This window comes from Oryctolagus cuniculus, chromosome 8, assembly GCF_964237555.1.
Source record: "Oryctolagus cuniculus chromosome 8, mOryCun1.1, whole genome shotgun sequence".
NCBI lineage: Eukaryota > Metazoa > Chordata > Mammalia > Lagomorpha > Leporidae > Oryctolagus > Oryctolagus cuniculus.
Window position 1 is genome coordinate 19,153,680 of NC_091439.1, and position 22,216 is coordinate 19,175,895.

The 22,216-nt window shown below is 44.3% G+C and overlaps 1 protein-coding gene and 1 pseudogene across 3 annotated transcripts in view; both read right to left on the bottom strand.

The window, feature by feature from the left end:
- Positions 1-22,216, bottom strand: part of MMAA (metabolism of cobalamin associated A) — an 80,086-nt gene that overhangs the window by 9,803 nt on the left and 48,067 nt on the right. Inside the window, exons 1-4 of one of the 3 annotated variants that reach the window (XM_051820040.2) lie at positions 17,823-17,892; positions 7,804-8,306; positions 4,385-4,507; positions 128-298 (exon numbers count right to left, since the gene is read on the bottom strand). In XM_051820040.2, coding sequence (XP_051676000.2) covers positions 128-298; positions 4,385-4,507; positions 7,804-8,248 — 739 coding nt within the window. In that variant the 5' untranslated portion in view covers positions 8,249-8,306; positions 17,823-17,892. Of the gene's footprint in view, positions 1-127; positions 299-4,384; positions 4,508-7,803; positions 8,307-17,684; positions 17,893-22,216 lie in introns of those variants that run through there. The other 2 variants (XM_070047479.1, XM_070047480.1) reach the window with 2 other exon arrangements.
- On the bottom strand, positions 2,604-4,341 carry LOC127483268 (adenosine 5'-monophosphoramidase HINT1 pseudogene; annotated as a pseudogene).

The following is a 22,216-nucleotide window of genomic DNA, read 5'->3' on the forward strand; positions in this document are numbered from 1 at the left end:
GGAGTCTGGGGTAGTATCTTGCATTAATTAACACCTGATGAACGAGCAAACTGAAATTAGTTGTCACTCATCTTTGTATATAGCATTCATATAATATTAATTTTATGAAACAGAGGATCACACTCACCTACAGTTTCAACAAGAATGATGTCATAGCCTCCTCCTTCACACAACAGAATAGCTTCATTTGTAGTCCTTGTCACACCTCCTAAAGTGCCTCTAGTAGGAGACGGCCTGATGTATGCATTCATATCTCTTGATAACTCAGTCATTCGCGTTTTATCACCTAAGAGTGATCCTGTAACACAAGGGCACAGTTTATAATCATGGAACAGTTGTAAGGGCCAATTACCCATCAGCCAGTCCCTAGGGGAAATGCTTTTTTCCCTCACATCTCATTTTTCTCACAATCTTAAACTGTCTTTCCTATTGCTGAGCTTTCCTCCAATTCACTGTACATAATGATGCTGTTAATATATGAACACCAGGAGCCCCTTAAAATCTTTTATAGAGGCTTCATGCTGACCAATGGCTTCACACTTAGCTCCACTAGCCTAGCACTGCACGCCCTCAGAACCCAGCCCTGACTTACTGTCCGATTCTGCCTCTCAGCATTGCAGCCATCTCGGCCCCAGCCAGCATGGCCTCACGGCCGCCACACTGCAACCATCTCGGCCCCGGCCAGCATGGCCTCGTGGCCGCCACACTGCAGCCATCTCGGCCCCGGCCAGCATGGCCTCGTGGCCGCCACACTGCAGCCATCTCGGCCCCGGCCAGCATGGCCTCGCGGCCGCCACGTCAACACTACCATGTTTATTCCTCCTTCCTGTGCTTGTGCTTTCATGCCCGAGGCCCTCTCCTGCCTTCCCACTGCTGCTTTATCCACACCAGCCCCAGGGTCTGCACCCTGGTTACACCATTCTTTGCTACCCAGTTTTGGAAAGTCACCTGACCTTCCTGAACCCCTATCCTCAGCTACATAACAAGCATAAGAAGCCACTGGGAGAAATCAGATGTAATTATAAATAGTGCTTCCAAAACAGAAACATGGAACTTAACCGACTGCCTTACAAACACCAGTCAAAGTCCTTGCTCCTTCGTCCATCTTCCTCCCAAGCTTACCTGTGTGAGCTTCCCCAGTACTACCTCTCTGCAGTCTGCGCCAGCATCTGGAGGGCACAGAGGCCTTCAGTGCCCCTCCCCTTTCCATGATCTCCATGAGCAGTGCCTCCCCCACCCAAGCTTTCGTTGGTACAAATGGCAGAATGGAACTTTTACTACACTATTTCAGTAAACATCAATACTTGCAAATTCTGGATGAACAAAAGACCTAGCTACTTGTGGGGAGCAACTCGGACTAGACTAAGTTACTGGAATTAAGACTTATTCTATGCATCTGCTCTCCCACAATATGGCGCTGGGAGAGGAGTAAACAACTTCTACACAGCTGCCTCTCGCCAATTTGACTGATGAGCTGCAGGAGCTGATCTTGCTCCTGATTGGAGGAGAGCAGCGTGCTCGGTGTGTGGGTAGCCGAGTTGGGATCAGTGGAAGAGGACTATAAAGGAGGAGAGAGACAACATGCACCAGGAACATTCGGATAACACCTGAGCAGCCCCCGAGAGAGCTGGCCGGCGGTGGCAGGGGGAACCGCCCAGCCAACCCGGGAGGGACCAGCAGCAAACCCGGGAAGGGCCGAGCAGACAAAAGAACAGCGCAGGGTCCTGTGTCGTTCCTCCACAAATGGGGGAGCGACAGCTAATGTTACCTTTTTTTCCTTTTCTTTACCCATATAGCACTATCTGAAGGTACTGTACTGTTCTAACCTGAATATTTATCATCATTCTGCCTAAGGGCCAGTTTTTCCACATCAAATTAATGCTAAAGATTGAGAAGTTCCTTAAAGATATGCTCCTTTCTCTAATGACCTCAGCTTCTCATTCTCATTAGTTCTAATTCTAGAGCATACACCCACCACATATCTTAACCACCTAACTTCACATAACGCCTCTTTCTCATGTCATTTTCTGCATGAAGTCATCTCAGTGTTAGTCAACAACCTGCCAAAGCTAGACTTTAAATGATTATCCTATGGATCCTCTCACCATGAACTAAACATTATGAAATTACTCTCCCATGTAATTGTGCCAGCAAAGCCAAAAAGGTGAGTTGCAGACCCTGCAGGAGGTCTCAAACCACGCATGGGTTCTGTGAAGTCAAAGCACACAGACTGACTACAGACCCAAAAGGGAATCTTCTCCAACTTTAACAGCATGCTGTTTTTCAGATATAGGTAGCACTGCAGTAAGGTACACATTTATATATGCACAGTGTCTTGTTTATCCTCATGTACTTTTTCTTCCAAATATTTTTCACCTGAGAAAAAGATCCTCATTACTTGTTTAAGTTAGGAACCACGTAGCTTATGCAACTTTAATCACAGACTATTTTATGACATCATTTCTGCTATCATTATCTCAAGCTATTTTTCCTTTTTCTATTGCAAGTATTCTGTAATATTATGAAGACAGAGGAGAAAAGGCCTTCTCAACTATATGAAACTGTAGGCCACTCATCAAAAATTCCCTCATTAAAGTACTTACTTTTTTTTTTCTTTTATTATGTACGTTTTTATTTTTCTCCAGTATTTCCTCAATCTGCATACATAGGCAAAAGTATGCTGTTTGACATTGGACTGCAAACTTTATCACTGCCTGGAAAAGGAACAATTGGCCCTAACACATGCTTAACCAGGGGGCCAGTTCATCTGCCGACCCCCAAGAACGTGGAGATGAACATGATACATGGACTGTCCACCATCGGAGCCCTTGTTTACCACCATTCGGTAACCCTTCTTTAGGCCCAGGTCAGCAGCACATTTCTTGCCAACAATCATTAAATGTCCAAGAAGACTTTCATCAGCATCCTCTGCTGCAGAAATCTGGGATATATGTTTCTTAGGTATCACCAGAAAATGTGTTGGTGCTTGAGGGGAAATGTAATAGAAAGCAAGACACTGGTCATCCTCGAAAATGATTTTGGCTGGGATTTCCTTGCGGATGATCTTCCCGAAGATCGTGTCGCCACCAGGCCGGGCGACCTGAGCCTTGGCGATCTCATCTGCCATCTGGGGCTGCCTCCCGCGCACCGGCCACGGGAGAAGCGCAGAGTAAAGTACTTACTTTTAACAAAGTTCGTAGACTGTAATAGACAATGCACTGACATAGATTTAATCATAAACCTTGTGAGTATAAATTTTATTTATGGTCAGCCTTTTGGTTACAGTGAATCAAAAACCCTGAATGCTCTGAGTAGGTTTCTCTGTGGGTGGTTACGAGAATTGTTCTCCACTTCTCCTTGAAATAGGATTACAACCTCATTTTTTACTTTTTTGGTAGTAAATCAACAGAATATCACAATACTCAAATCCAACACTTCCACAAAGAACACTGTATCAACCTTTTCACAACACAATACCCTAATGGCTTGTGTTGACTGGTCTGGTTCCTGCATAAGACATAAAGCTCCACAAGGTCAAGAGGACTGGGTCTTACCCACTGTGACACAGCACAGTACTTTCTGTGCAGAGGGCCTCGCTTACAGTAGGCCCTCAAATACCCAGTCACTGAGTAACTGTAATAGGAGAAGTTTAAATCATAAAGAATAGAAAGAAAAATCATTCCTGAGTATCGATAGGGTATGCTTTATGTCTTCTTAAATAATCCTTTGGGGAATGAAGTTAATATTCATTTTATCTCTGATGAGCTGCAAATTAAACTCTGAATGATTGCATGACCTCAAATCAGTAAGGAACTGCTGAGCATTGTGCAATGGATGGTATACTATGCTAAGTGCTCTGGGGGCACGGCAGCACATGGCATAGTTTAAGAGCTTCCTGTTTAACTGACCATAGAATATAAACAGGTAACAAGTCGTAGACAGCAGTAACCTTTTTTTTTTTTTTAAGCTAAAGGGAAGAGATGTTACTAAAACAATATGAGGAAAATAATGAATGAATAAGGACTCATTTTCTGAATCACGTAGCTGGTGATGCAGCCAGGAGAAACAAGAGGGAAGGGGGCGTGATCTTAGGCATGGCCACCAAAGGGCTGAAATCTGCTTTTTGGCAACTTCAGCTTCTGGCACTTGGGATGCTAGGTTTCTTAAGCAGCCACTGAGACACTCACAAGCTGACCTTCTCTGTAGAGTCCAGTGCTCCCAAACTAACTGCATCAGTCTCCACCTCCTGCTGTCCAACTCCCTTCCTTCAGGGACAGCAAACTCAATGAGCAGTTAGAAGCCACCAAACTATGCAAATTCCCTCTAAATGCTAACAGGGAGCCCCAACAAGCTCGGCAATTTAAGAAGAATGAGTTATACTCACCTCCACTGGTGCAAGACGAAGGATCCACAGCTAGCACAGATAATTTGTGCCCTCTCTCAGTAAGCATTTTTCCAAAGTATTCTATAAATGTTGATTTCCCAGCACCAGGAGGCCCAGACAATCCTACAGCGGAAAGAGAGCTTCTAATTTAATGAAACAAATGAAATCAGCATTATGATCACTTTTGAGTAAAATATTAGACTACCTTCTCTTTCCCCTCATTTATCAAAACCATCAGTTATATATATATGTATATATATATATTTGACAGGCAGAGTTAGACAGTGAGAGAGAGAGAGAGAGAGAGAGAGAGAAAGGTCTTCCTTTTTCCGTTGGTTCACCCCCCAAGTGGCCGCCACGGCCAGTGCGCTGCGGCCGGTGCGCTGCACCGATTCGAAGCCAGGAGCCAGGTGCTTCTTCCTGGTCTCCCATGGGGTGCAGGGCCCAAGCACTTGGGCCATCCTCCACTGCACTCCCAGGCCACAGCAGAGAGCTGGACTGGAAGAGGGACAACCGGGACAGAATCCAGCACCCCAACTGGGACTAGAACCTGGGGTGCCAGTGCCGCAGGTGGAGGATTAGCCAAGTGAGCTGCGGCACTGGCCTCACTAATATATTTTAATGTGTCCTAAAGCAGCAAATGGAAACCCATTTCTTCATCTAATTGCTGAGGAATGCAGATATAGGAAGAAAATAATTCGATTTTCATATGTTTACAAAATTCACTTTCAAAATTACAAAACATGCTTTGCCTTTCTACTGTAATGTGGATCTTTCTGAACAAACTCCATTGCTGGTGTTGTTAATGTGCTGAATTTCTGACATCTGCCAGCCTCTCATGATGATCAGTAATTATTCCACCTGCCCCAGTTCTGTCCACTTTATCTTCCTATTGGAAAAACGATTTAATTGCTCTGGAAATCCCCAATGATTGAGAAAGTAATTTTCTATTTATAAAGGATCATTTTTTCCTTCATCGCATTCATAACTCAAAGAATATCAGACCATCATCCAAACTGAATCCTGAAAACAATAATTTTGTGTTTAAAAATAGGCAGTAAAGTCCCCTACTTGGACAGTCAGTAGTACATGGACGCTAAGAGCGCAAACCCTGAAGCCAGTTAGCAGGTTCTCATGTGACCTCTGCCTCTCACAGGCTGGGTGACCTGGAGAAAGCTGTTTAACCTCTTTCTGTGCCTCAGCACCTTCTGCAACAGAACAGATGAGGCAATAGCACCTATATCTTCAAGGTGTTTTAAGAATGAGATGAATTAATAGCTGCAGTGTGTTTAGGACGGTGTGTGTTACACACTAGGGGGTCTTCAAAAAAGTTCATGGAAAACTCATACCATGAAAAATATTTTACATAGATTTCAAAGTTATTTTGTACTGAAATAAACTTACCTCTTAATTACAGTTTTCCACAAACCTTTGTAAATACCTTCCTGTAAGTGTAGGTTTAACAAAGTCTACAAAACATAGGCATCTAATTGCAAGTACCTTCAAAAGTCTGTATAGTATATGGTATGTCTGGCTTCTGACCATGATTCTCATTGCAGGTCTCTATCTTAAACACCTTTTTAGTGCTGACTAAACATTTGTAGCTCTTAATAGAGTGATAAAAATAGCTGCAGTAAAGACACTGCTCTGTCTGGCATCATACAATCGGGACAGAACAACAAGAATGGCACTGCAAAGTGATGTGTGAATTGCTAGTTTAACTCCAGACATTTCTAGAACATTTTCTCTTCACGGAAATTTTAACCCTGGTCAGTGGACCCTTCGTGGTAATCAGAACTCTTCTTTGGGTGTTTTCTGTTCCCTCTGTCTACAATGCACCACTGTAGTCCTCCCAAAGTGAGAGCCCCTCAGTAAGGACAGAATAAAAAGGGAGAAAAAAATATGGCTTGGTACAACTTCTACTTGTGACTTATTTTTGAAATCATCTTTAAAGCCTTTATATCTATTACCCTAAAAATTAAAAGTCCCTATATTACAATAAACTATCTAACATAACATCAGTCAATTTATAAATACATTTACTCACTCCCCCACAAAATGTCCACACTTGGACCACCAGTTCACATTGTCTTTAGCAGACGGGCTGTTTCAAATAACTCATGGGACACACTCATTCCATACAAGTGGCTCTGCTTAATCTCTGCTGGTCCAACATGTTTAAATCATTTCAAAATACACAATTTCAAAAGTATAACAGGCTGGTTTAAAATCACAGAACCAAGTCAAATTGTCTAAGATACTGAATGAATATCTAAGTACAAATAGCAAGTGAACAGGATCTCTCCTTTAAAATGTATTTTGGTTTTGAGAATGCCAGGTTAAGAGCTCCTCCCAGAAACTTGGTGTCTGAAAGAGGTGAGAACAAAGAATGAAACACAGGGGCTGGCGCTGTGGCATAGCGGGTTAAAGCCCTGGTCTGCAGTGGCCACATCCCATATGGGTACTCGCTCCAGTCTCTGCTGCTCCACTTCCAATCCAGCTCCATTAATGCACCTGGGAAGCAGTGGAGAATGGTCCGGGTCCTTGGACCCCTGCACCCGTGTGGGAGACCTAGAAGAAGCTCCTGGCTCCTGGCTTCAGATCAGCTCAGTTCCAGCTGCTGTGGCCATTTGAGGAGTGAACCAGTGGATGAAAAACCTTTCTCTCTGTCTTTACCTCTCTCTGTAACTCTGTCTTCCAAATAAATAAATCTTTAAAGAAAGAATGAAACACAGGGCCGGCGCTGTGGCACAGCGGGTTAACGCCTTAGCCTGAAGCGCCAGCATACCACATGGGCGCTAGTTCAAGACCTGGCCACTCCACTTCTGATCCAGCTCTCTGCTATGGCCTGGGAGAGCAGAGGAAGATAGCCCAAGTCCTTGGGCCCCTGGAGACCCAGAAGAAGCTCCTGGCTTTGGATCAGTGCTGCTCCAGCTGTTGTAGCCAATTGGAGAGTGAACCATCAGATGGAAGACCTCTCTCTCTCTCTGTAACTCTGACTTTCAAATAAATAAATCTTTAAAAAAAAAAAAAAAGAATGAAACACAAAGGAAGTAGAATTTGGAAACATGATAAGCATTAATTACAGTTGATATAACCAGAAAACAAGGAATTCACTTTACAGTATTAGACAGAAGGACTACTGAAGGAAAGGATTAAACTGGTCCATAGTTCTTCCTATACATATTTCTATTCTGGGAGCCATAGCAAGATCCTTGCAAAAATAGAAGCCTTGTATTTTCTCTTAAAATACAGAGCCTTGGTTCCAATAAATAGTCATAATTTTTCAGCATGACAAAAGTAGTATTTGCAAAAAACAAAGCATTTAAAATCCTTCCCAGATTCTGAAAAAAAGAGATGACAAATTAATTTTAAAAGACAGAATTTACAAAAATATTTACTGAACAAGAAAGACTGACCCACTCGAAATGCTAGTGGTTTTCCTTTATTTAACTGTTCTTGTTCTCTGTGATAGATTAACACTTTCTGAAGAAGCACCTGAGCCAGCTCCTTTTTCCTGCTGTGAGTTGATTCTATGAGAGTTATGGACTCTGCTAAGCAGGCCCTCTGCCCTTGGATTAAACCGGTATAAAGTTTATCCACCAATCTTTGTTCTTTATCAGAAAGTCCTTCTGTGGGGTCCTTCAAAGTTGTTTGTACAGATAATTTTCTCTGGAAGCCCTTTGACAGCAGCATCCACTTTGCACAATGGAGTCTAAGAGAATTAAGGGGTTGAGCACATGGGATTCCTGATCCGAGGTGAGTACTTGCGTGAAAGATGAAGCGGCAACGCTGAAAAGGTGTTCGGGAAAGGCCTCTTAGGAAATGCTGGTAAGGACGGGGTGGCAGCACGCAGATATTCATCTTGGTTGTCACTGAAAAAGACTGGGTGCTTTTTCACTCAGTGTGACTCGCACCCTCCCTTGAAGAAAGAAAAACATGTTTTTGTCAGTTAAAAATACAACTAAGGAAAACAAAATGCAGTATTTTCCACATATTCTAAAAGACATATAATCAGAGTTCTTGGCAGCACAAATGAGTAAAAGGTTTCTTACAAAACATAAAGAGAAAATATTCTCTTTGACCACACTTAATATTCAGTGTAACCCAAATCATGGAACTATTACTCAGCTGTAAAGTGGAATTTACATTAGAAATTTCTTATAAACAAAAACTAAATATACAAAACCCCATGTCAGTAGACATTTTACATCATGCTTTCATCTTCTTCATTTCCTCAGATCAATACACCTGAGTCTGAAGCTCACAGAAAAGACTGTTTGTAGGGGCTGAGGTTGGAGCACAGTGGGTTAAGCCACTGTCCATATGGCAGTGTCAACTGTTTTACGCCAAAGTAAACTTGTAATTCCATTTTCCTTGAGCTCTTTGAAGCATCTTCTATGTATACAATAGGCTCACCTTGAATGGCCCAGCCTAAGCACACAAACAAGAAGCCTCATAGGGAACTTGAGGGTCGCGCTGAACCAGATCAGTGTATCTCACCACCTGTGTGCTCACTAAAAATGCATATCCCCAGTCCCACTGACCAGAGTTCTGAGGCACCTCAGGCTTAGATGTAGATCCTACACTTGGATTTGCTGATATTCTCCACTTCAAACTCATCCCATAAGGAAAGCTGCCATTGTATGCTGGCTCCAGATAGGGCAGAGGTTGTGACCCACAGCTACTCTGAGTCGTCCCTAGTGAACTATTAGGACTTTGCTCAAGTTCCTTAGCCACTTTGTGCAACTTCCTCTACTGTGCTGAATATGTAGGAGAGCAGAGTGGAAACAAAATGACAAAACTTCTCTCCATTTAACCATCTCACTTCCCTTTCCCCAGTCTGGGTGACTGGGTGTTCTCTTGTGTGCAGAATTCTGTCACATCCTTCTTACAGATGCCCTACCCTCAATAAAACCTTTCTACTTTGCTTCCTACTTCTAGAAAACAAACAAACCAACCATGCCTGGAACAGTACCTAGCACTCAGTAAGAGCTCAATTAACATTAGCTTTTGCTATCATAGCAACTGGGAAAAAATTGGCAATAATTAGGTCAAGACCCAACTTCCAGTGGCAAGCTAAGGTTTACAGACAAACACTCTGCCTACTGTGGGTTTATGATTATTTATAAATGTTTGGTTTTCAAGTACCTCACATCAAAATGAAACAAGTGATTTAATGCTCCAACATGCTCTCCAAACAATACTTCAAAGCCAATGAACATGAAATTAACTTTATCTTAGTAACATATTAAGGGAAAAGAAGAAATGGTTTACTTTTTTAAAAAACTGGTAGAACTGTAACTGTATATCAGTGTTCCAAAGACAGTAACTCTTTTTCCATTTTGAGGGAAGCTTGGAACTTCCATTTGTTCAAAATTAGCCTTATTCTAAAAGGGCAATTTATTAAAAAGTGTAAATTTTTTCCTAAAAGACAACTTTAAAAACACCCTCAAGTATCCTTCACAAACACACACAAAAACATATTTAAAGAAAAAAAAATCTAAGAAGGGATCTACTTAGGAAGTCCTCTTTCAATACCATTGGTAGGCATGACTTTTATCAACCCCACAACCACTGTAACTGGAACAGAAGCTAAGCAAGAACTGTATTTTTATTCAACTACTATTCTAGCACATACTACTCTCTCCAGGTCCCAGACAGGTGACAAGAGTAACAGTGATATAATACTGGTATTGATAGTGGTAACAAAGGCATTTGGTTATGTCCCAGGCACTGTAGCATACTTTATGAGGAGTCCCCAGGGCTACTGTAACAGACTGCCATCACTACTGTATGGAATTAGCCACTTAATTACACTGAAAAGACTCTTTCCTACAGGGTCATTTTCATAGTTCCAGGGATTAGGATGCAGACATGTATTTTGGCAGGCCTATGACTGAACCCAATATAGCTGCTTCAGTGGAGGTCATTATCTTATCTTACATTATATAATCCCATAACTTCAAGAACTCACAGAATATGCCATGAACAAAGAAAGAACAAAGTGTGCTAAGAACAGACAGAATTACAGAGACTAACTCTACTGGGTGAAGGGGGATTAAAATCATGGAGGAGTCAATGCAAGGGCTGAGAATGAAAGAATAAAACAGTTGAAGAATGAGGCAACTTTTCATGAGGACTTGAAAGGCAAAATCAGAATTGGGAGTTGATCTCTTCCCTGCCGACTGAGAAATTCAGTGAGGCAGAAGCCTAGACAGAATGGAACCAGTGAAAGGACATGAGGTTGGACCAGCATGTAAACAGAACAAGGAACTGGATGTTCTTTGTTGGCTGTGGACAAACCAGAGACCTTTATGGAAGTGACGCAACCAACTCTGCTTTTTCTGTGATGACTCTAGTAGTAGTGACAAGTCAAGAGTGAGGAGACTCTGGTAACAAAGAGCCAGTTCAGGAAACCCTAGCAAGGACCCAAAGGAGATGATGAGGACCTGTGCACTGGCAAGGGGTTAAGGGATGGAAAAGAGAAGACAGATTCAAAACCCTTTTCTCCATATCAGGCTCCTCAAAGCTTGACAGGGATCTGGCATACTACAATTACTTCAAAAAAAAATTTTGTTTTATTAGGAAGCTGCTGATGTAAACTTATTTCATTCTTCACCTGTCTGACACTTCAGCATTTGTAAACTGTTTTTTTTTTAAAGTTTTTTTTCTTTTTTTAATATTTATTTATTTGAAATTCAGTAGAAGATGGCCCAAGTCCTTGGGCCCCTGCACCTGCGTGGGAGACCCAGAGGAAGCTCTTGGCTCCTGGCTTCGGATCCACACAGCTCTGGCCGTTGTGGCCATTTGGGGAGTGAACCAGAGGATAGAAGATCTCTCTCTTCCTCTCTATGCCTGTCTTCCAAATAAGTAATCTTAAAAAAAAAATCTTTATAGATGGGATGACATGGCTTCCTAAACTCGTTCGGACATTTAAATCCCAATGTCATGTTTTAACAGTTAATAGACAAAACACGAATGGTTGATAGATTAAGGTGACGTCTTGGTTGAAACAATGACCTAAAGGTCTTAAGTCACTGAGGGCTTACCCGCTGCAGGTAGTTCCTGACAGAGGGTTGGTTATGAGGGGCAATACAGCCTTGCTTCCTGACTCACCATGTTGTGACTGTTCCTCCACATGTGCTCCACCACGGTCAGCCTCCAGCAGGTGCCAGTTCAGTGGGGCCCCTGGATCCTGACTGTGAACCTCCAAACTGTAAACCAAAGTAAACCTTTTCCTTCCTGAGACACTGCTCTCGGCTATTTGTTACAGTAATGGAAACCTAATACACCATCTATTTGCTCTAATTAAAAGTGCGGTATCTGAGTATCTACCATCCACCTTCTAGCCTGACAAATGCCTACTCAGTTCCAATAACACCTACGTGGAGATGCACGTGCCCTTGGCTTTTCCAGCCGGTTAATATCCTATTCAGAGCTTCGCCGTCTTCTGTTGACATTTCAGGTATCTGTCTTGTGTTCTAACTTATCTATTAGCTGCCCTCTCTTCAATATTCAGCCTCAGCTGAGATGACGATCCTCCCACAGAAAGGGTAATCTTATTCGTTATTTCTGCAGAATCCAGCAGTGTCTGGTACATGGTAACCTCTCAACAATTGTATGTTCATGAGTGGTTAGTCCATCTACGTATGCTGATCTAATACACCATAACAAAAATCTGAATAACATCCTTCACCTGAGTGATCTCAGAATCTTCACTAAAAACATTCTGCTGTTGGGATTCAGCAGGTTAAGCCGCTGCCTGCAATGCTAGCATCCTATGAGTGCTCACTTCCAACCCGGCTGCCTGATAATGCCCCTGGGAAGGCAGTGGAATATGGCACAAGTAACCAACTCTGCTTTTTCTGTGATGACTCTAGTAGTAGTGACAAGCCAAGAGTGAGGAGACTCTGGTAACAAAGAGCCAGTTCAGGAAACCCTAGCAAGGACCCAAAGGAGATGATGAGGACCTGTGCACTGGCAAGGGGTTAAGGGATGGAAAAGAGAAGACAGATTCAAAACCCTTTTCCCCATATCAAGCTCCTCAAAGCTTGACAGGGATCTGGCACACTACAATTGCTTCAAAAATTTTTTTATGGGTCCCTGTATCCACGTGGGAGACCTGGAAGAAACTCCTGGCTCCGGCCTGGCCTGGCCCAGCCCCAGCCCCAGCCATTGCAGTCACTGGGGTGTGAACCAGCAGATGGAAAACCTCTCTCAATCTCTTTCAAATAAATAAAATCTTAAAAAAAAAATAATAATGAAAGTGGTATAGACGACCTCAACATTCAAAATAGTGGTTTCTTAGAACTTAATTGCCATCTTCGTCAGAAAATCCGTGTCAACTATTTGGCAAACTTATGGTTTACACTGCAGGCTTTATCTCAATTTAGGATTTGTGAGATTCTTGGCCTTCTGATGCTAACACAAATCTAAACCTTAAAAGGTCTTTACAAAAATAAAAAGATAAAGGATGGTACCATTTTATCCCCTTCCCTCCATGCTGAGGCTAAAACACTCTTCAGATGTATGTAATTCTAGGTTTCCACACCTTCAAACCTCTCCCTGAAGGCTGACTTCCTGGGTGCCGCCCACCCCCACCCCCCCCAGCAGGTGAATGGTACTGCAGCAGCTGCTCTCTTTTGCTGAGTGTTCATTGTAGTTGAGGTAAATAAAGTGCATGTGCTTCCTCAGCCAGTGCTCACAACAGTTCCATGGTGCAGGCTACCCTTCCTGACAGACCAGGGGGCTCAGCGAGGTCAGGTTTATTGACCACTGCCTCACAACACATGGGAGAACTTGTGGGAAAACTATGGATTTCATAAATCTATACCTATACTCTAGAGAAAACAGAATCCTTTACAATTGAACATTGGCACGATACGGCTTGTTCATCCATTTTTAATTTTTTTTTTTTGCTTAGGTCTAAATGAAAAATCAGTTTCTAGTTCCTCTGCAAACTTTATCAGTAGGATATCCCAATATCGTTTTAGGTGATAGAACAGACCAAATACTAAAACATTTTCAAATGTGCTTCACTCCACAAAAGAATTCAGTCTGATATATAAGTTCCTAACATACTTAAATCTCATTAATTTGTCCAACTGAGCAAACCTTATTTGAGAGACAGAGAGAGAGAGAGAGCGCTCCCACCCACTGTTTCACTTCCCAAATGTTGGGAGCCAAGAATGCAACCTGGGTCTCCCATATGGGTTATAGGAACCTAATTACTTGAGCCATCATTGCTATCTTCCAGGGTTTGCAATGCAGGAAGCTGGAGCCAGGAGCTGCAGCTAGAAAAGAAAACCAAGCAGTCTGATATGGGACACAGGTGTCTTAATCAGTGAGCTAAATACTCCTTTTAAAGAAGCTCATACCCTTCCTAAAAAACAATACAACTCAGCCTTATGAGCAACTTTCTATCTTAGACTCATGTCACAGGCAGAACAGAGTAAGTATATTAGGAGGGCAAAGTCATGTAGGAAAGGAGAGAGATGTCCCACCTGCTCATGTAACTAAGCATCCTTTCCTGTTTTTGTTTTTTTTTTTTTTTTTTTTTTTTTTTTTTTTTACAGAAAGAAATCGAAGAACTTGGTCAATAATCAAATCAAACTGTTTCAACTAATGGTCATAACTGCTAAAAGGATACATTTTATCCTATAATTTGTAAGCTAAGCACTATCACATCCCAAGAGAAATGCATTTATAGCATTCAGAAAAATGACTCAAAGCACTTCCATGCCTACTAGACTATAAAGTGAAAAATACCAAGTAGAAGTAACACCAAAACAGGTTGGTGAGTGCATTCCCTCCCCTCGAAGAAGGCTCACAATAGGCAGTGGCATTTTAAGATTCACATTTGTTCTCCTCAAAAACAGCTTTCATCTCCATTCTTTCTCTCCACCCTCACTTCCATGTTTTTCTACCACAATGAGTTTCTATCTTTGACTGCATCCTACATAAAGCAATATACTTTCATCAGTGAACACACACATGTAACTGAAACAAAAGGTTCATAAAACAGGACTCAGCCCTAGATGCTGTAATAGTTTTCTAATTCTGCCCCCTCTACGTCCAGCCCTCTTCTGTGAGAAATACTGTTTTTCATGTCAATTGCAATTCACCAACGGGCACACTCCCAATCTACTACTGTCACCCCTGGGCTCCACGTTAATCTATCTTCCACACTACCGGTACTACTTCACTGCTGAAAACACTGAAAAGCTTCCTTGTGCCTTTTCTGTGTGAAGTCTTCTCTGGGATTCGGCCATTCACTCATCATGCTTACTGAGAAGCTCCTACACCACATGCTAGGCCTTAGAACACTCTGTTACGCATCAGGCATGAACTCTGGATACCACGAAGGTTTCAATCCAAGACAGTTATTACAGAGTACTGAAGGCTCGTCATGACTGCATTCCTCTCCTCTGACCACACTGCCTGTGACCATTCTGACCTGCACATGCGTCCTGGGAAAAGCTATCCCCTTTTACACATGCCGGCCATGGTCCATGACGTTCCTTTGGATTAGAATGTCCTTCTCTCCTTTAATCGCCTCGCAAATGCCTGCTCAGCCTTCAAGAACCACCTCAAGAGTCCCCTCTCTGCAGACTTCCTGGGCCTTCTTCCCTCAGCCCGTTTGTCGCCACGATCTCTCACCCTTAGTGTCACGTGTGGCCACATCCCTCGTGCTCGCCACTCTGCTGTGGTGGCTTTGTAAGAGGATGGTCTTCCCTAGACTGTGAGTTACCTTTGTGTCTATGGATAGCACAGCTTACTGCTCATGGAATAAATGAGTAAATGCTGTAAGTCTGCGCAGGTCAATACTTCCATTACACTGATAACTCAGTTACTCGATGTTTTGAAAACACGTATTTTTCTAGATTTTACAGTAAATACACATTTATTTCAAGAACTTTCTCTTTAAAGTCTGATTTCAATGTATGAATGTTTTCGTTCATTAAAAATTTGCTCAGCAGCAGCCAGTCTGACTTGGGGTATTTGTCTTGAAATCGATCCAATGAATATTCTCAATTTCAATAACTACTCTGGCAAGAAAAAGCACACAGGATTTCCAAGATCAATACATTAGGTCAGGGTCTGCTGCGCAGCACAATTCATACAGGCGAGGCAGTGTTACACCATGTGGTTCCACTTCCCAATGCTAATCACTTTTGATTGGAAGATAAGCTGTCAGAGGCCATTAATCTGTTTACCATCGCCCACCATCCCCACAGAAGGCTTTACTCTCTCCTTTTCAAATAATTTCAGGAAATTTTTACAGTGTAGAATGACTTTTAAATAAGCAACTTCTAAATAGGTTTTCAAGAGGTCATTGTTATGTAAGAGTAATACAGAACACATACTGAATTCATGCAGGGGAGTCTAAAGTTCTCTGTCCACATGACCTTTCATCATTATCCCAGCAAGACTCAGATTTCCAAATTTCGACTTTTAGGTTTCATTTTGCTTGGGAAGTCTCTATTTTTCTAAATTCCATCACCACTAAATGTTTTCATTCATTTCCACTGCTTCCACCCGGGTTAAAATCAGCTTAGTCTTAGGGGACTCTGAGACCAGCTATGATACTTGGGCAATCTTTCATACTCTCCCAGTGTTTTCATCTGCAAAATGAAAACACTAAGACTTACATCTCAGGGTAACGGTGAGTATAAAGTGATGGTGTGCATGAAAGATCTCAGCACAAGCGCTGGCTTTAGATGGTACTAAGTAACTCTAAGGAGACTTCCTTTTTTCTGTCTCCCTCCCCAAGCCTCCCTCTGAGACGTCACAGCAAGACTCTTCTTGAAATGGGGTCTCCTTACCCTCCCCAAATTCCTCCCAGAGTTCCCCAAACCGTAGGAGAGTAGCTCTCCAAGTGTGAGCCACAGACCAGCAGCACCTGAGAACTGAAGAGGCAGGGAAACCATTTAAGCCCCACCCCGACCCCCTGAATCAGAAAGTCTGCAAGTGGGGCCCAGCAGTTTTCAGAAGCACTCTGCCTGAATCTGACCTATGCTAAAGTTTGAGAGGCACTGCCTTGGGAATAAAGTCCAGTTTTCTTTATCGGGCATTATCGTTTTCCCCCAATGTTCTCCCACTTCTTTCTTATACTCAGCTTTCCATACTTCCTCTCTGGGATTTCAGTAGATTATCTTCCAACCTGCCGCTTACCCTCCTAACTCAAGAGAACATCCTCACTTATCATTCCCTTTCCTTCCTATAACACTCCAATCCTATCCAGTGTAAACTCCATCCTTTTCTTAAATTCTTTCCTGATGATCCCAGGCTCCAGGACTGCTTTTCCCATGGAATTCCAATTATTTCTAAATTCTGACTTGGGTGGAAATCTGCAGAGGCTGCAAACTAGTTGTAGCTGGCTCACAGGAGGTGTGTGTTAACTGAACCGATTGCCAATAGCATTAAACAATCCAGAAAAATCACACAACATAGATTTTTAGCCTGTGTTGAAGACAGTCAGAAATCTTTGGATGAGGGACCCACATTCCCACTTGGCAACAATGAGCTGAGTGGCAAGACTCAAGCACCAGTTCTTTCACGCCAAACATGCAGGTTTTCTTTGGACACCTTCAAATTCGCCAGACTTTATTTACATTTCCTAGGGTTATGTCAGTTTTCAGTTCTGTCTCTCCTGTTAGAACAAAGCCTTTAAAAGAGGCTGTCTTTATTTTCTCTAATTCTTATCATCTTGAACACAAAATATAGTTCACTGTGTTAACAGAAAAATCTGGACACTGTCGATGACCCCAAAATGTTTAACAATTTACACAATTCTTCTAGAAACTTTGGATTTCTACCGATTTGGAACGTTCACTAGTCTGCTTTTCAAGATATATGAGGACACAACTCTTAAGAAAGGTAATTAAATTTTTATCCTGTTATTTTGGCTTAGCATTTATCATTTTTTAATGAAAGACACAGCAAAGACCTAGCCCCTGCCAGGGCACCGTTTGCGACTTCCAGTTTGAACTCTACTTTAACATTCTGGATTTATTCTCCCCGCAAAATGCGTTTTGGCTTCACCCTTTGGAAGCATCCACACCGGACTACCGGGCCTTTCTCCCCGCCATCGGATTTAGCTTAACCATTCTCCAGGCTTGGCCGCGACGACGGAGCCGACCTTGCCAAAGCAGCACAGAGGCAAGCTCACAAGCCGGCCTAAAACGCTGAGAATTTTAAAACATTGCTTTTTCTAAGGTAACAACCCTTCCCTGCCCTTCCATCTGCTGACGCCAGCCAACCCGTAACACACGCCCCACTCCCAATACCATCCAACCTAGTAATCTTCTTTCCTTCCCCGACCCTGGGTCCTCCAGGGGGCGCCCCCGACGCCACGGACGGCCCCCAGGCAATCAGACTCGGGCGGGAGCCGGGTCCAGACTCCCGGCGCCGCGCGCATCCACCCCATACTCACCCGCCCGAACCACGGAAGTGCCGCCTAGCCCCTCCCCTTCCGCCTGGCCCGTCCCGCCCCGCGCTCGCGGCGATGCGCAGGCGCAGGCGCAGCGCCGACGGCCGGCGCGTGGGGCCCAGCGAGCGGCCGGGGGCCGGGCGTCGGCGTGGGGCGTGGCCAAGGTCCCCGCGGACGTGGCCGCGGAACTCCGGAACGTGCCGCTGGGGGCGTGACCAGGAAGGCTCCGGGAAGTTCTAGGAGAAGGCCACGGGGCGCGGGGGGCGGGGCGGGGCGCGGAGAGGCGCTGCTGAGGCAGGACGAGATCGAATCTTTCCGTTTCAAAAGCTTAGCGATAGACGCTCTTGGGGCCGGCTGCGGCTCCTCGCGATCTCGGCGAGCCGGTTCCCCGTCTTCCGCTCCCGGAACCCTAGCACGCGAGGCGGTGGGCGAGCCGCATCATTGATTGACAAACTGGTGAGATGACAGAGGCTGCGCCTCCGCAAGTCGGTGGGCCGCCTGTGCGAATAAATGCTCTACGTGCAGCCGACGCACAGTTGTAACTTTCAACAGCACGGCGTGGTTTGGAGCGGCTGCGGGACCCCTGGGGTATTTTTTTTCCCTTACGATCCGTCCGTTGCTGTCGGCTCATTCCTTAGCGTGCACGGAAAGCACGCCGGCCGCCTGCCCTCGCTGAAGTGGGGACGGAAGCGAACACGCCGAGCGCCTGCCACCTCACGGCGGGGCGGAGAGTGACCGAGGTCCGAAGATCCCGTGGGACGACGTCGGCAGGGAGCCCTTGGGTGCTGTTCCGGCATTTTCAGGGCCAGCTTGGGCTCCCGGGGTGTGCTGGCACGTGCTGAAGACAACTTCCACAGGCGAAAACGGGGGTCGAATTCGAAAGAGCGGAATCGGCCCTAAGCGGGGGCTGTCGCATAACTGGGGTCTGAGACGGAGACCTCCGTCCTCAGATGAGATTTTGCATAATTGCATGCGTCCGAGAGGGTGTGGGCCTTTTCATCTGTCTGTTACAGGTTGATTCTTACTGGACGTGGGACAGTACAAAATGAAGGATTTATTTGCCTTAGCATCCTTGTTATTGGATTACAGGACTATCACTTTGGTCCCCACACAGGCCCAAGTAGACCAAAGACTGTGGCCAGTTAGAGGAAATGAAAACAGATGTCTCAATGAAGCAGAGTGATCTAAAAATCTCAATCTGTATTACTGCAGGAAATGAAGAAGTTCATTCAATTTTTAATCTTTACCTGTTTTTATGCTACAAACCCTAAAGCACTTTAGAACTGTAATAAGTTGAGAAGTGACCTTGTTTTTTAAAAATGTGAATGTCAGACAGAGACGGATCCCCGATTCTCTGATTCACTCCCCAAATGCCCACAACAGCCGGGGCTGGCCCAGGCTAGATCCTGGAAGTGGGAACTCAATCCTGGTCCCCCATTTGGGTGGCAGGGACCCTAGTACTTGAACCATCACCTGCTGCCTCTCGAGGTATGGTTTAGGAGGAAACGTGGGATTGGGAGCAGAGCCAGGCCTCTAACCCAGGTGTGAATCAGTGTGCCAACCACCTGCTGCAGAAATGGCCATGTTCTTAAAGACATGATAATGAGTTAGCACACGGAGGCCCATTTTTCCAAAGTGATGTTAATATATATGTGTGTGAACAACATTAGGGAATTCTTGGGCTTGGTGTTTTAGCTTAGCCGGTAAAGCCGCCACCTGCGATGGATGCAGGCATCCCTTGTGCACCCCAGTTCATGTTCTGGCTGCTCCACTTCTCACCCAGCTCCCTGCTGGTAGCCTAGGAAAAGCAGCAGCAGATGGCCCAAGAGTTTGGGCCCCTGCCACCCACATGGGAGACCCAGATGACACTCCTGGTTCCTGTGGCCATCTGAGAAGTGAACTAGCAGATACAAGATTCTCTCTAACACTGACTTTCAATAAATGCATCTTTTTAAAAAAAAAAATTTGTACTCTGTCAATAAGTTTAAGTTTTTTCAATGTTCATTTATTTCAACAAACATGTTTTGAGCTGCTACTGTGTGTCAGGCATGATACAGGTTCCAGGACCCCTGCCAGTACCATAATCCACAGGTGCTTAAGTCCCTTATAGAAAATGAAATACTATTTGCATATTACCTATGCACAGCATCCTTTAAATCACCACTAAATTACTTCTAATATCTAATCTAGTGTCAGTACTATGTAAATAGTAGCTATACTATATTGTTTTGGGACAAATAATAGGAGGAAAAACTCAGTACATGTTCAGTACAGGCAACATTTAAAAAATATTTTTGACCCACAGTTGGTTGAATATACAAATGCAGAACCTGCAGATACAGAGGGCCAACCTGTATTAGATTCTGGCAATACAGCTGTCATCACCACAGGTACAAAGTCCCTGCCCACACAGAGCTTACAACTGGGGAGCAGGACAGGCAGAGACAGCAAACATGCAAATACACATCGATTGATAATAAAATAAGTGCTGCGTAGCACAATAAGCTAGAAATTAAGGGTTAGGCCATCCCAGCTAAGGGTGAGCATGTACTATTTTATAAAAGGTAAACAAAGAAGTCCTTGCTGGGGATGTGACATTTGAGCAGAGACCTAAAGAAAGTGAGGGAGTAAATTGTGACTAAGGAAAGCACAGACCAGAAGGAGGGCCCGCTCCGAGGCTTGGAGGGGAGAGCATGGTTAGCATTGCAAGGAGACCACAGCGGATGATAGGGAGCTGCAGGGGGAGTCATAGGAGATCAGAGAGGTAGCCCAGGGCGAAATGATGTTTTCTGCTTTTAAGTGTGTTTAGCTTCCTCTCTCCAGAGAGTTATCAGTCAGAGGCACTTGCTGTGATGCTAGCAAGGAATAACTGATGTTATTTTTATATTTGTTTTCTATTGCCACAGACTTAGTTGTTTAAAAGAGCTCAGATGCGGATCACTGGGCTAACACCACGAGTTCATTTATTTCATGCTAGAGAGGAGGAGAATTTTCTAGCTTTTGAAGGCTACTGACATTCCTTGGTTTGTAGCCCCCATCCTGCATCTGCAAAGATAGTAGCATCAGCGGAAGTTGTCCATTTTCTTTTTTTTTTTTTTAATATTTATTTATTTGAGAAGCAGAGTTACAGAGAGAAGGAGAAACAGAGACAGAGATTGTTCCATGTGTTGATTCATTTCCCAAATGGCTGCAACAGCTGAGGCTGGGTCAGGCCGAAGCCAAGAGCCTGGAACGCCATCTGGGTCTCCCATGTGGGTGCGGGGGGCCCAAGTACTTGGGCCAACCTCTGCTGCTTTTCCAGGTGCATAAACAGGGAGCTGCATTAGAAATGAATATGAGAGGCCAGCATTGCAGGCAGCAGCTTAACCCTCTGTGCCATGACGTTGACCCCAATAATTCTCTACTTTTTTTTTTTTTAAAGATTCATTGATTTACTTGAAAGAGCTACACAGAGAGAGAAGGAGGCAAAGAGAGAGACAAGTCTTCTACCTGCTGGTTTGCTTCTCAAATGACCTCAACTGCTGGAACTGGGCTGATCCAAAGCCAGGAGCTTCTTCCGGATCTCCCATGTGGATGCAGGGCCCCAAAGACTTGGGTCATCTTCCATTGCTTTCCCAGGTCACAGCAGAGAGCTGGATCGGAAGCGGAGCAGCTGGGCCTTGAACCAGCGCCCGTATGGGATGCCAGTACTGCAGGTGGTAGCTTTACCTGCTACGCCACAGCACCAGTCCTGAAAGCTCTCCACTTTTAAGGATTAAGTTGGGTCTACCCGAATTATTCAGGACAATCTCCCCCTCAATGTTCTTATCCGTAAACACATCTGCAAAGTTCTTTTTTCCCTGGCAAGGTAACATAATCACAGGTTCTGGTGGTTAGGGCTTGAGGGGAGAGGAGGAGATTATTCTGATGACCACAGTTCACCCTCTGGCCCCCAGAGACTCAGGTCTGTTCACTTGCAAAATCCAGTCACCTCATCCCAAGGACCCTATACTTCATCCCAAGGATCTCATCCAAATCTTGAACATCCCAAAGGAAATCATCTAGATTAGGTGTGGGTGAGGCGCCGAGCATGATCCAGGCTGGGGCACAGTTCCTGTCCATCTGTGGCTCTGCGAATGTGGGAGAGAAGTTCTCTGCTCCCCAACCACAGTGGCAGAGCAGGCCCCTCCCAGGCCTGGGAATTACAGCATGGATGTCTAAGAAGGAACGCTACCTTGTCATTATCACTTTCATTACGCTCACTCTTATTTCCTACTTCGTGCGCTAGGGGCTCTTTAGAGTCTCCCCCCAGTCAAGTGGTTCATTACCTTCGCTTATCTTTAAGTCCACCATCTTCAGGAACTTTCTTATTAATGTGCCATCTGGTTTCTACTGGATGGGAAAGAAGGCATTCTTCC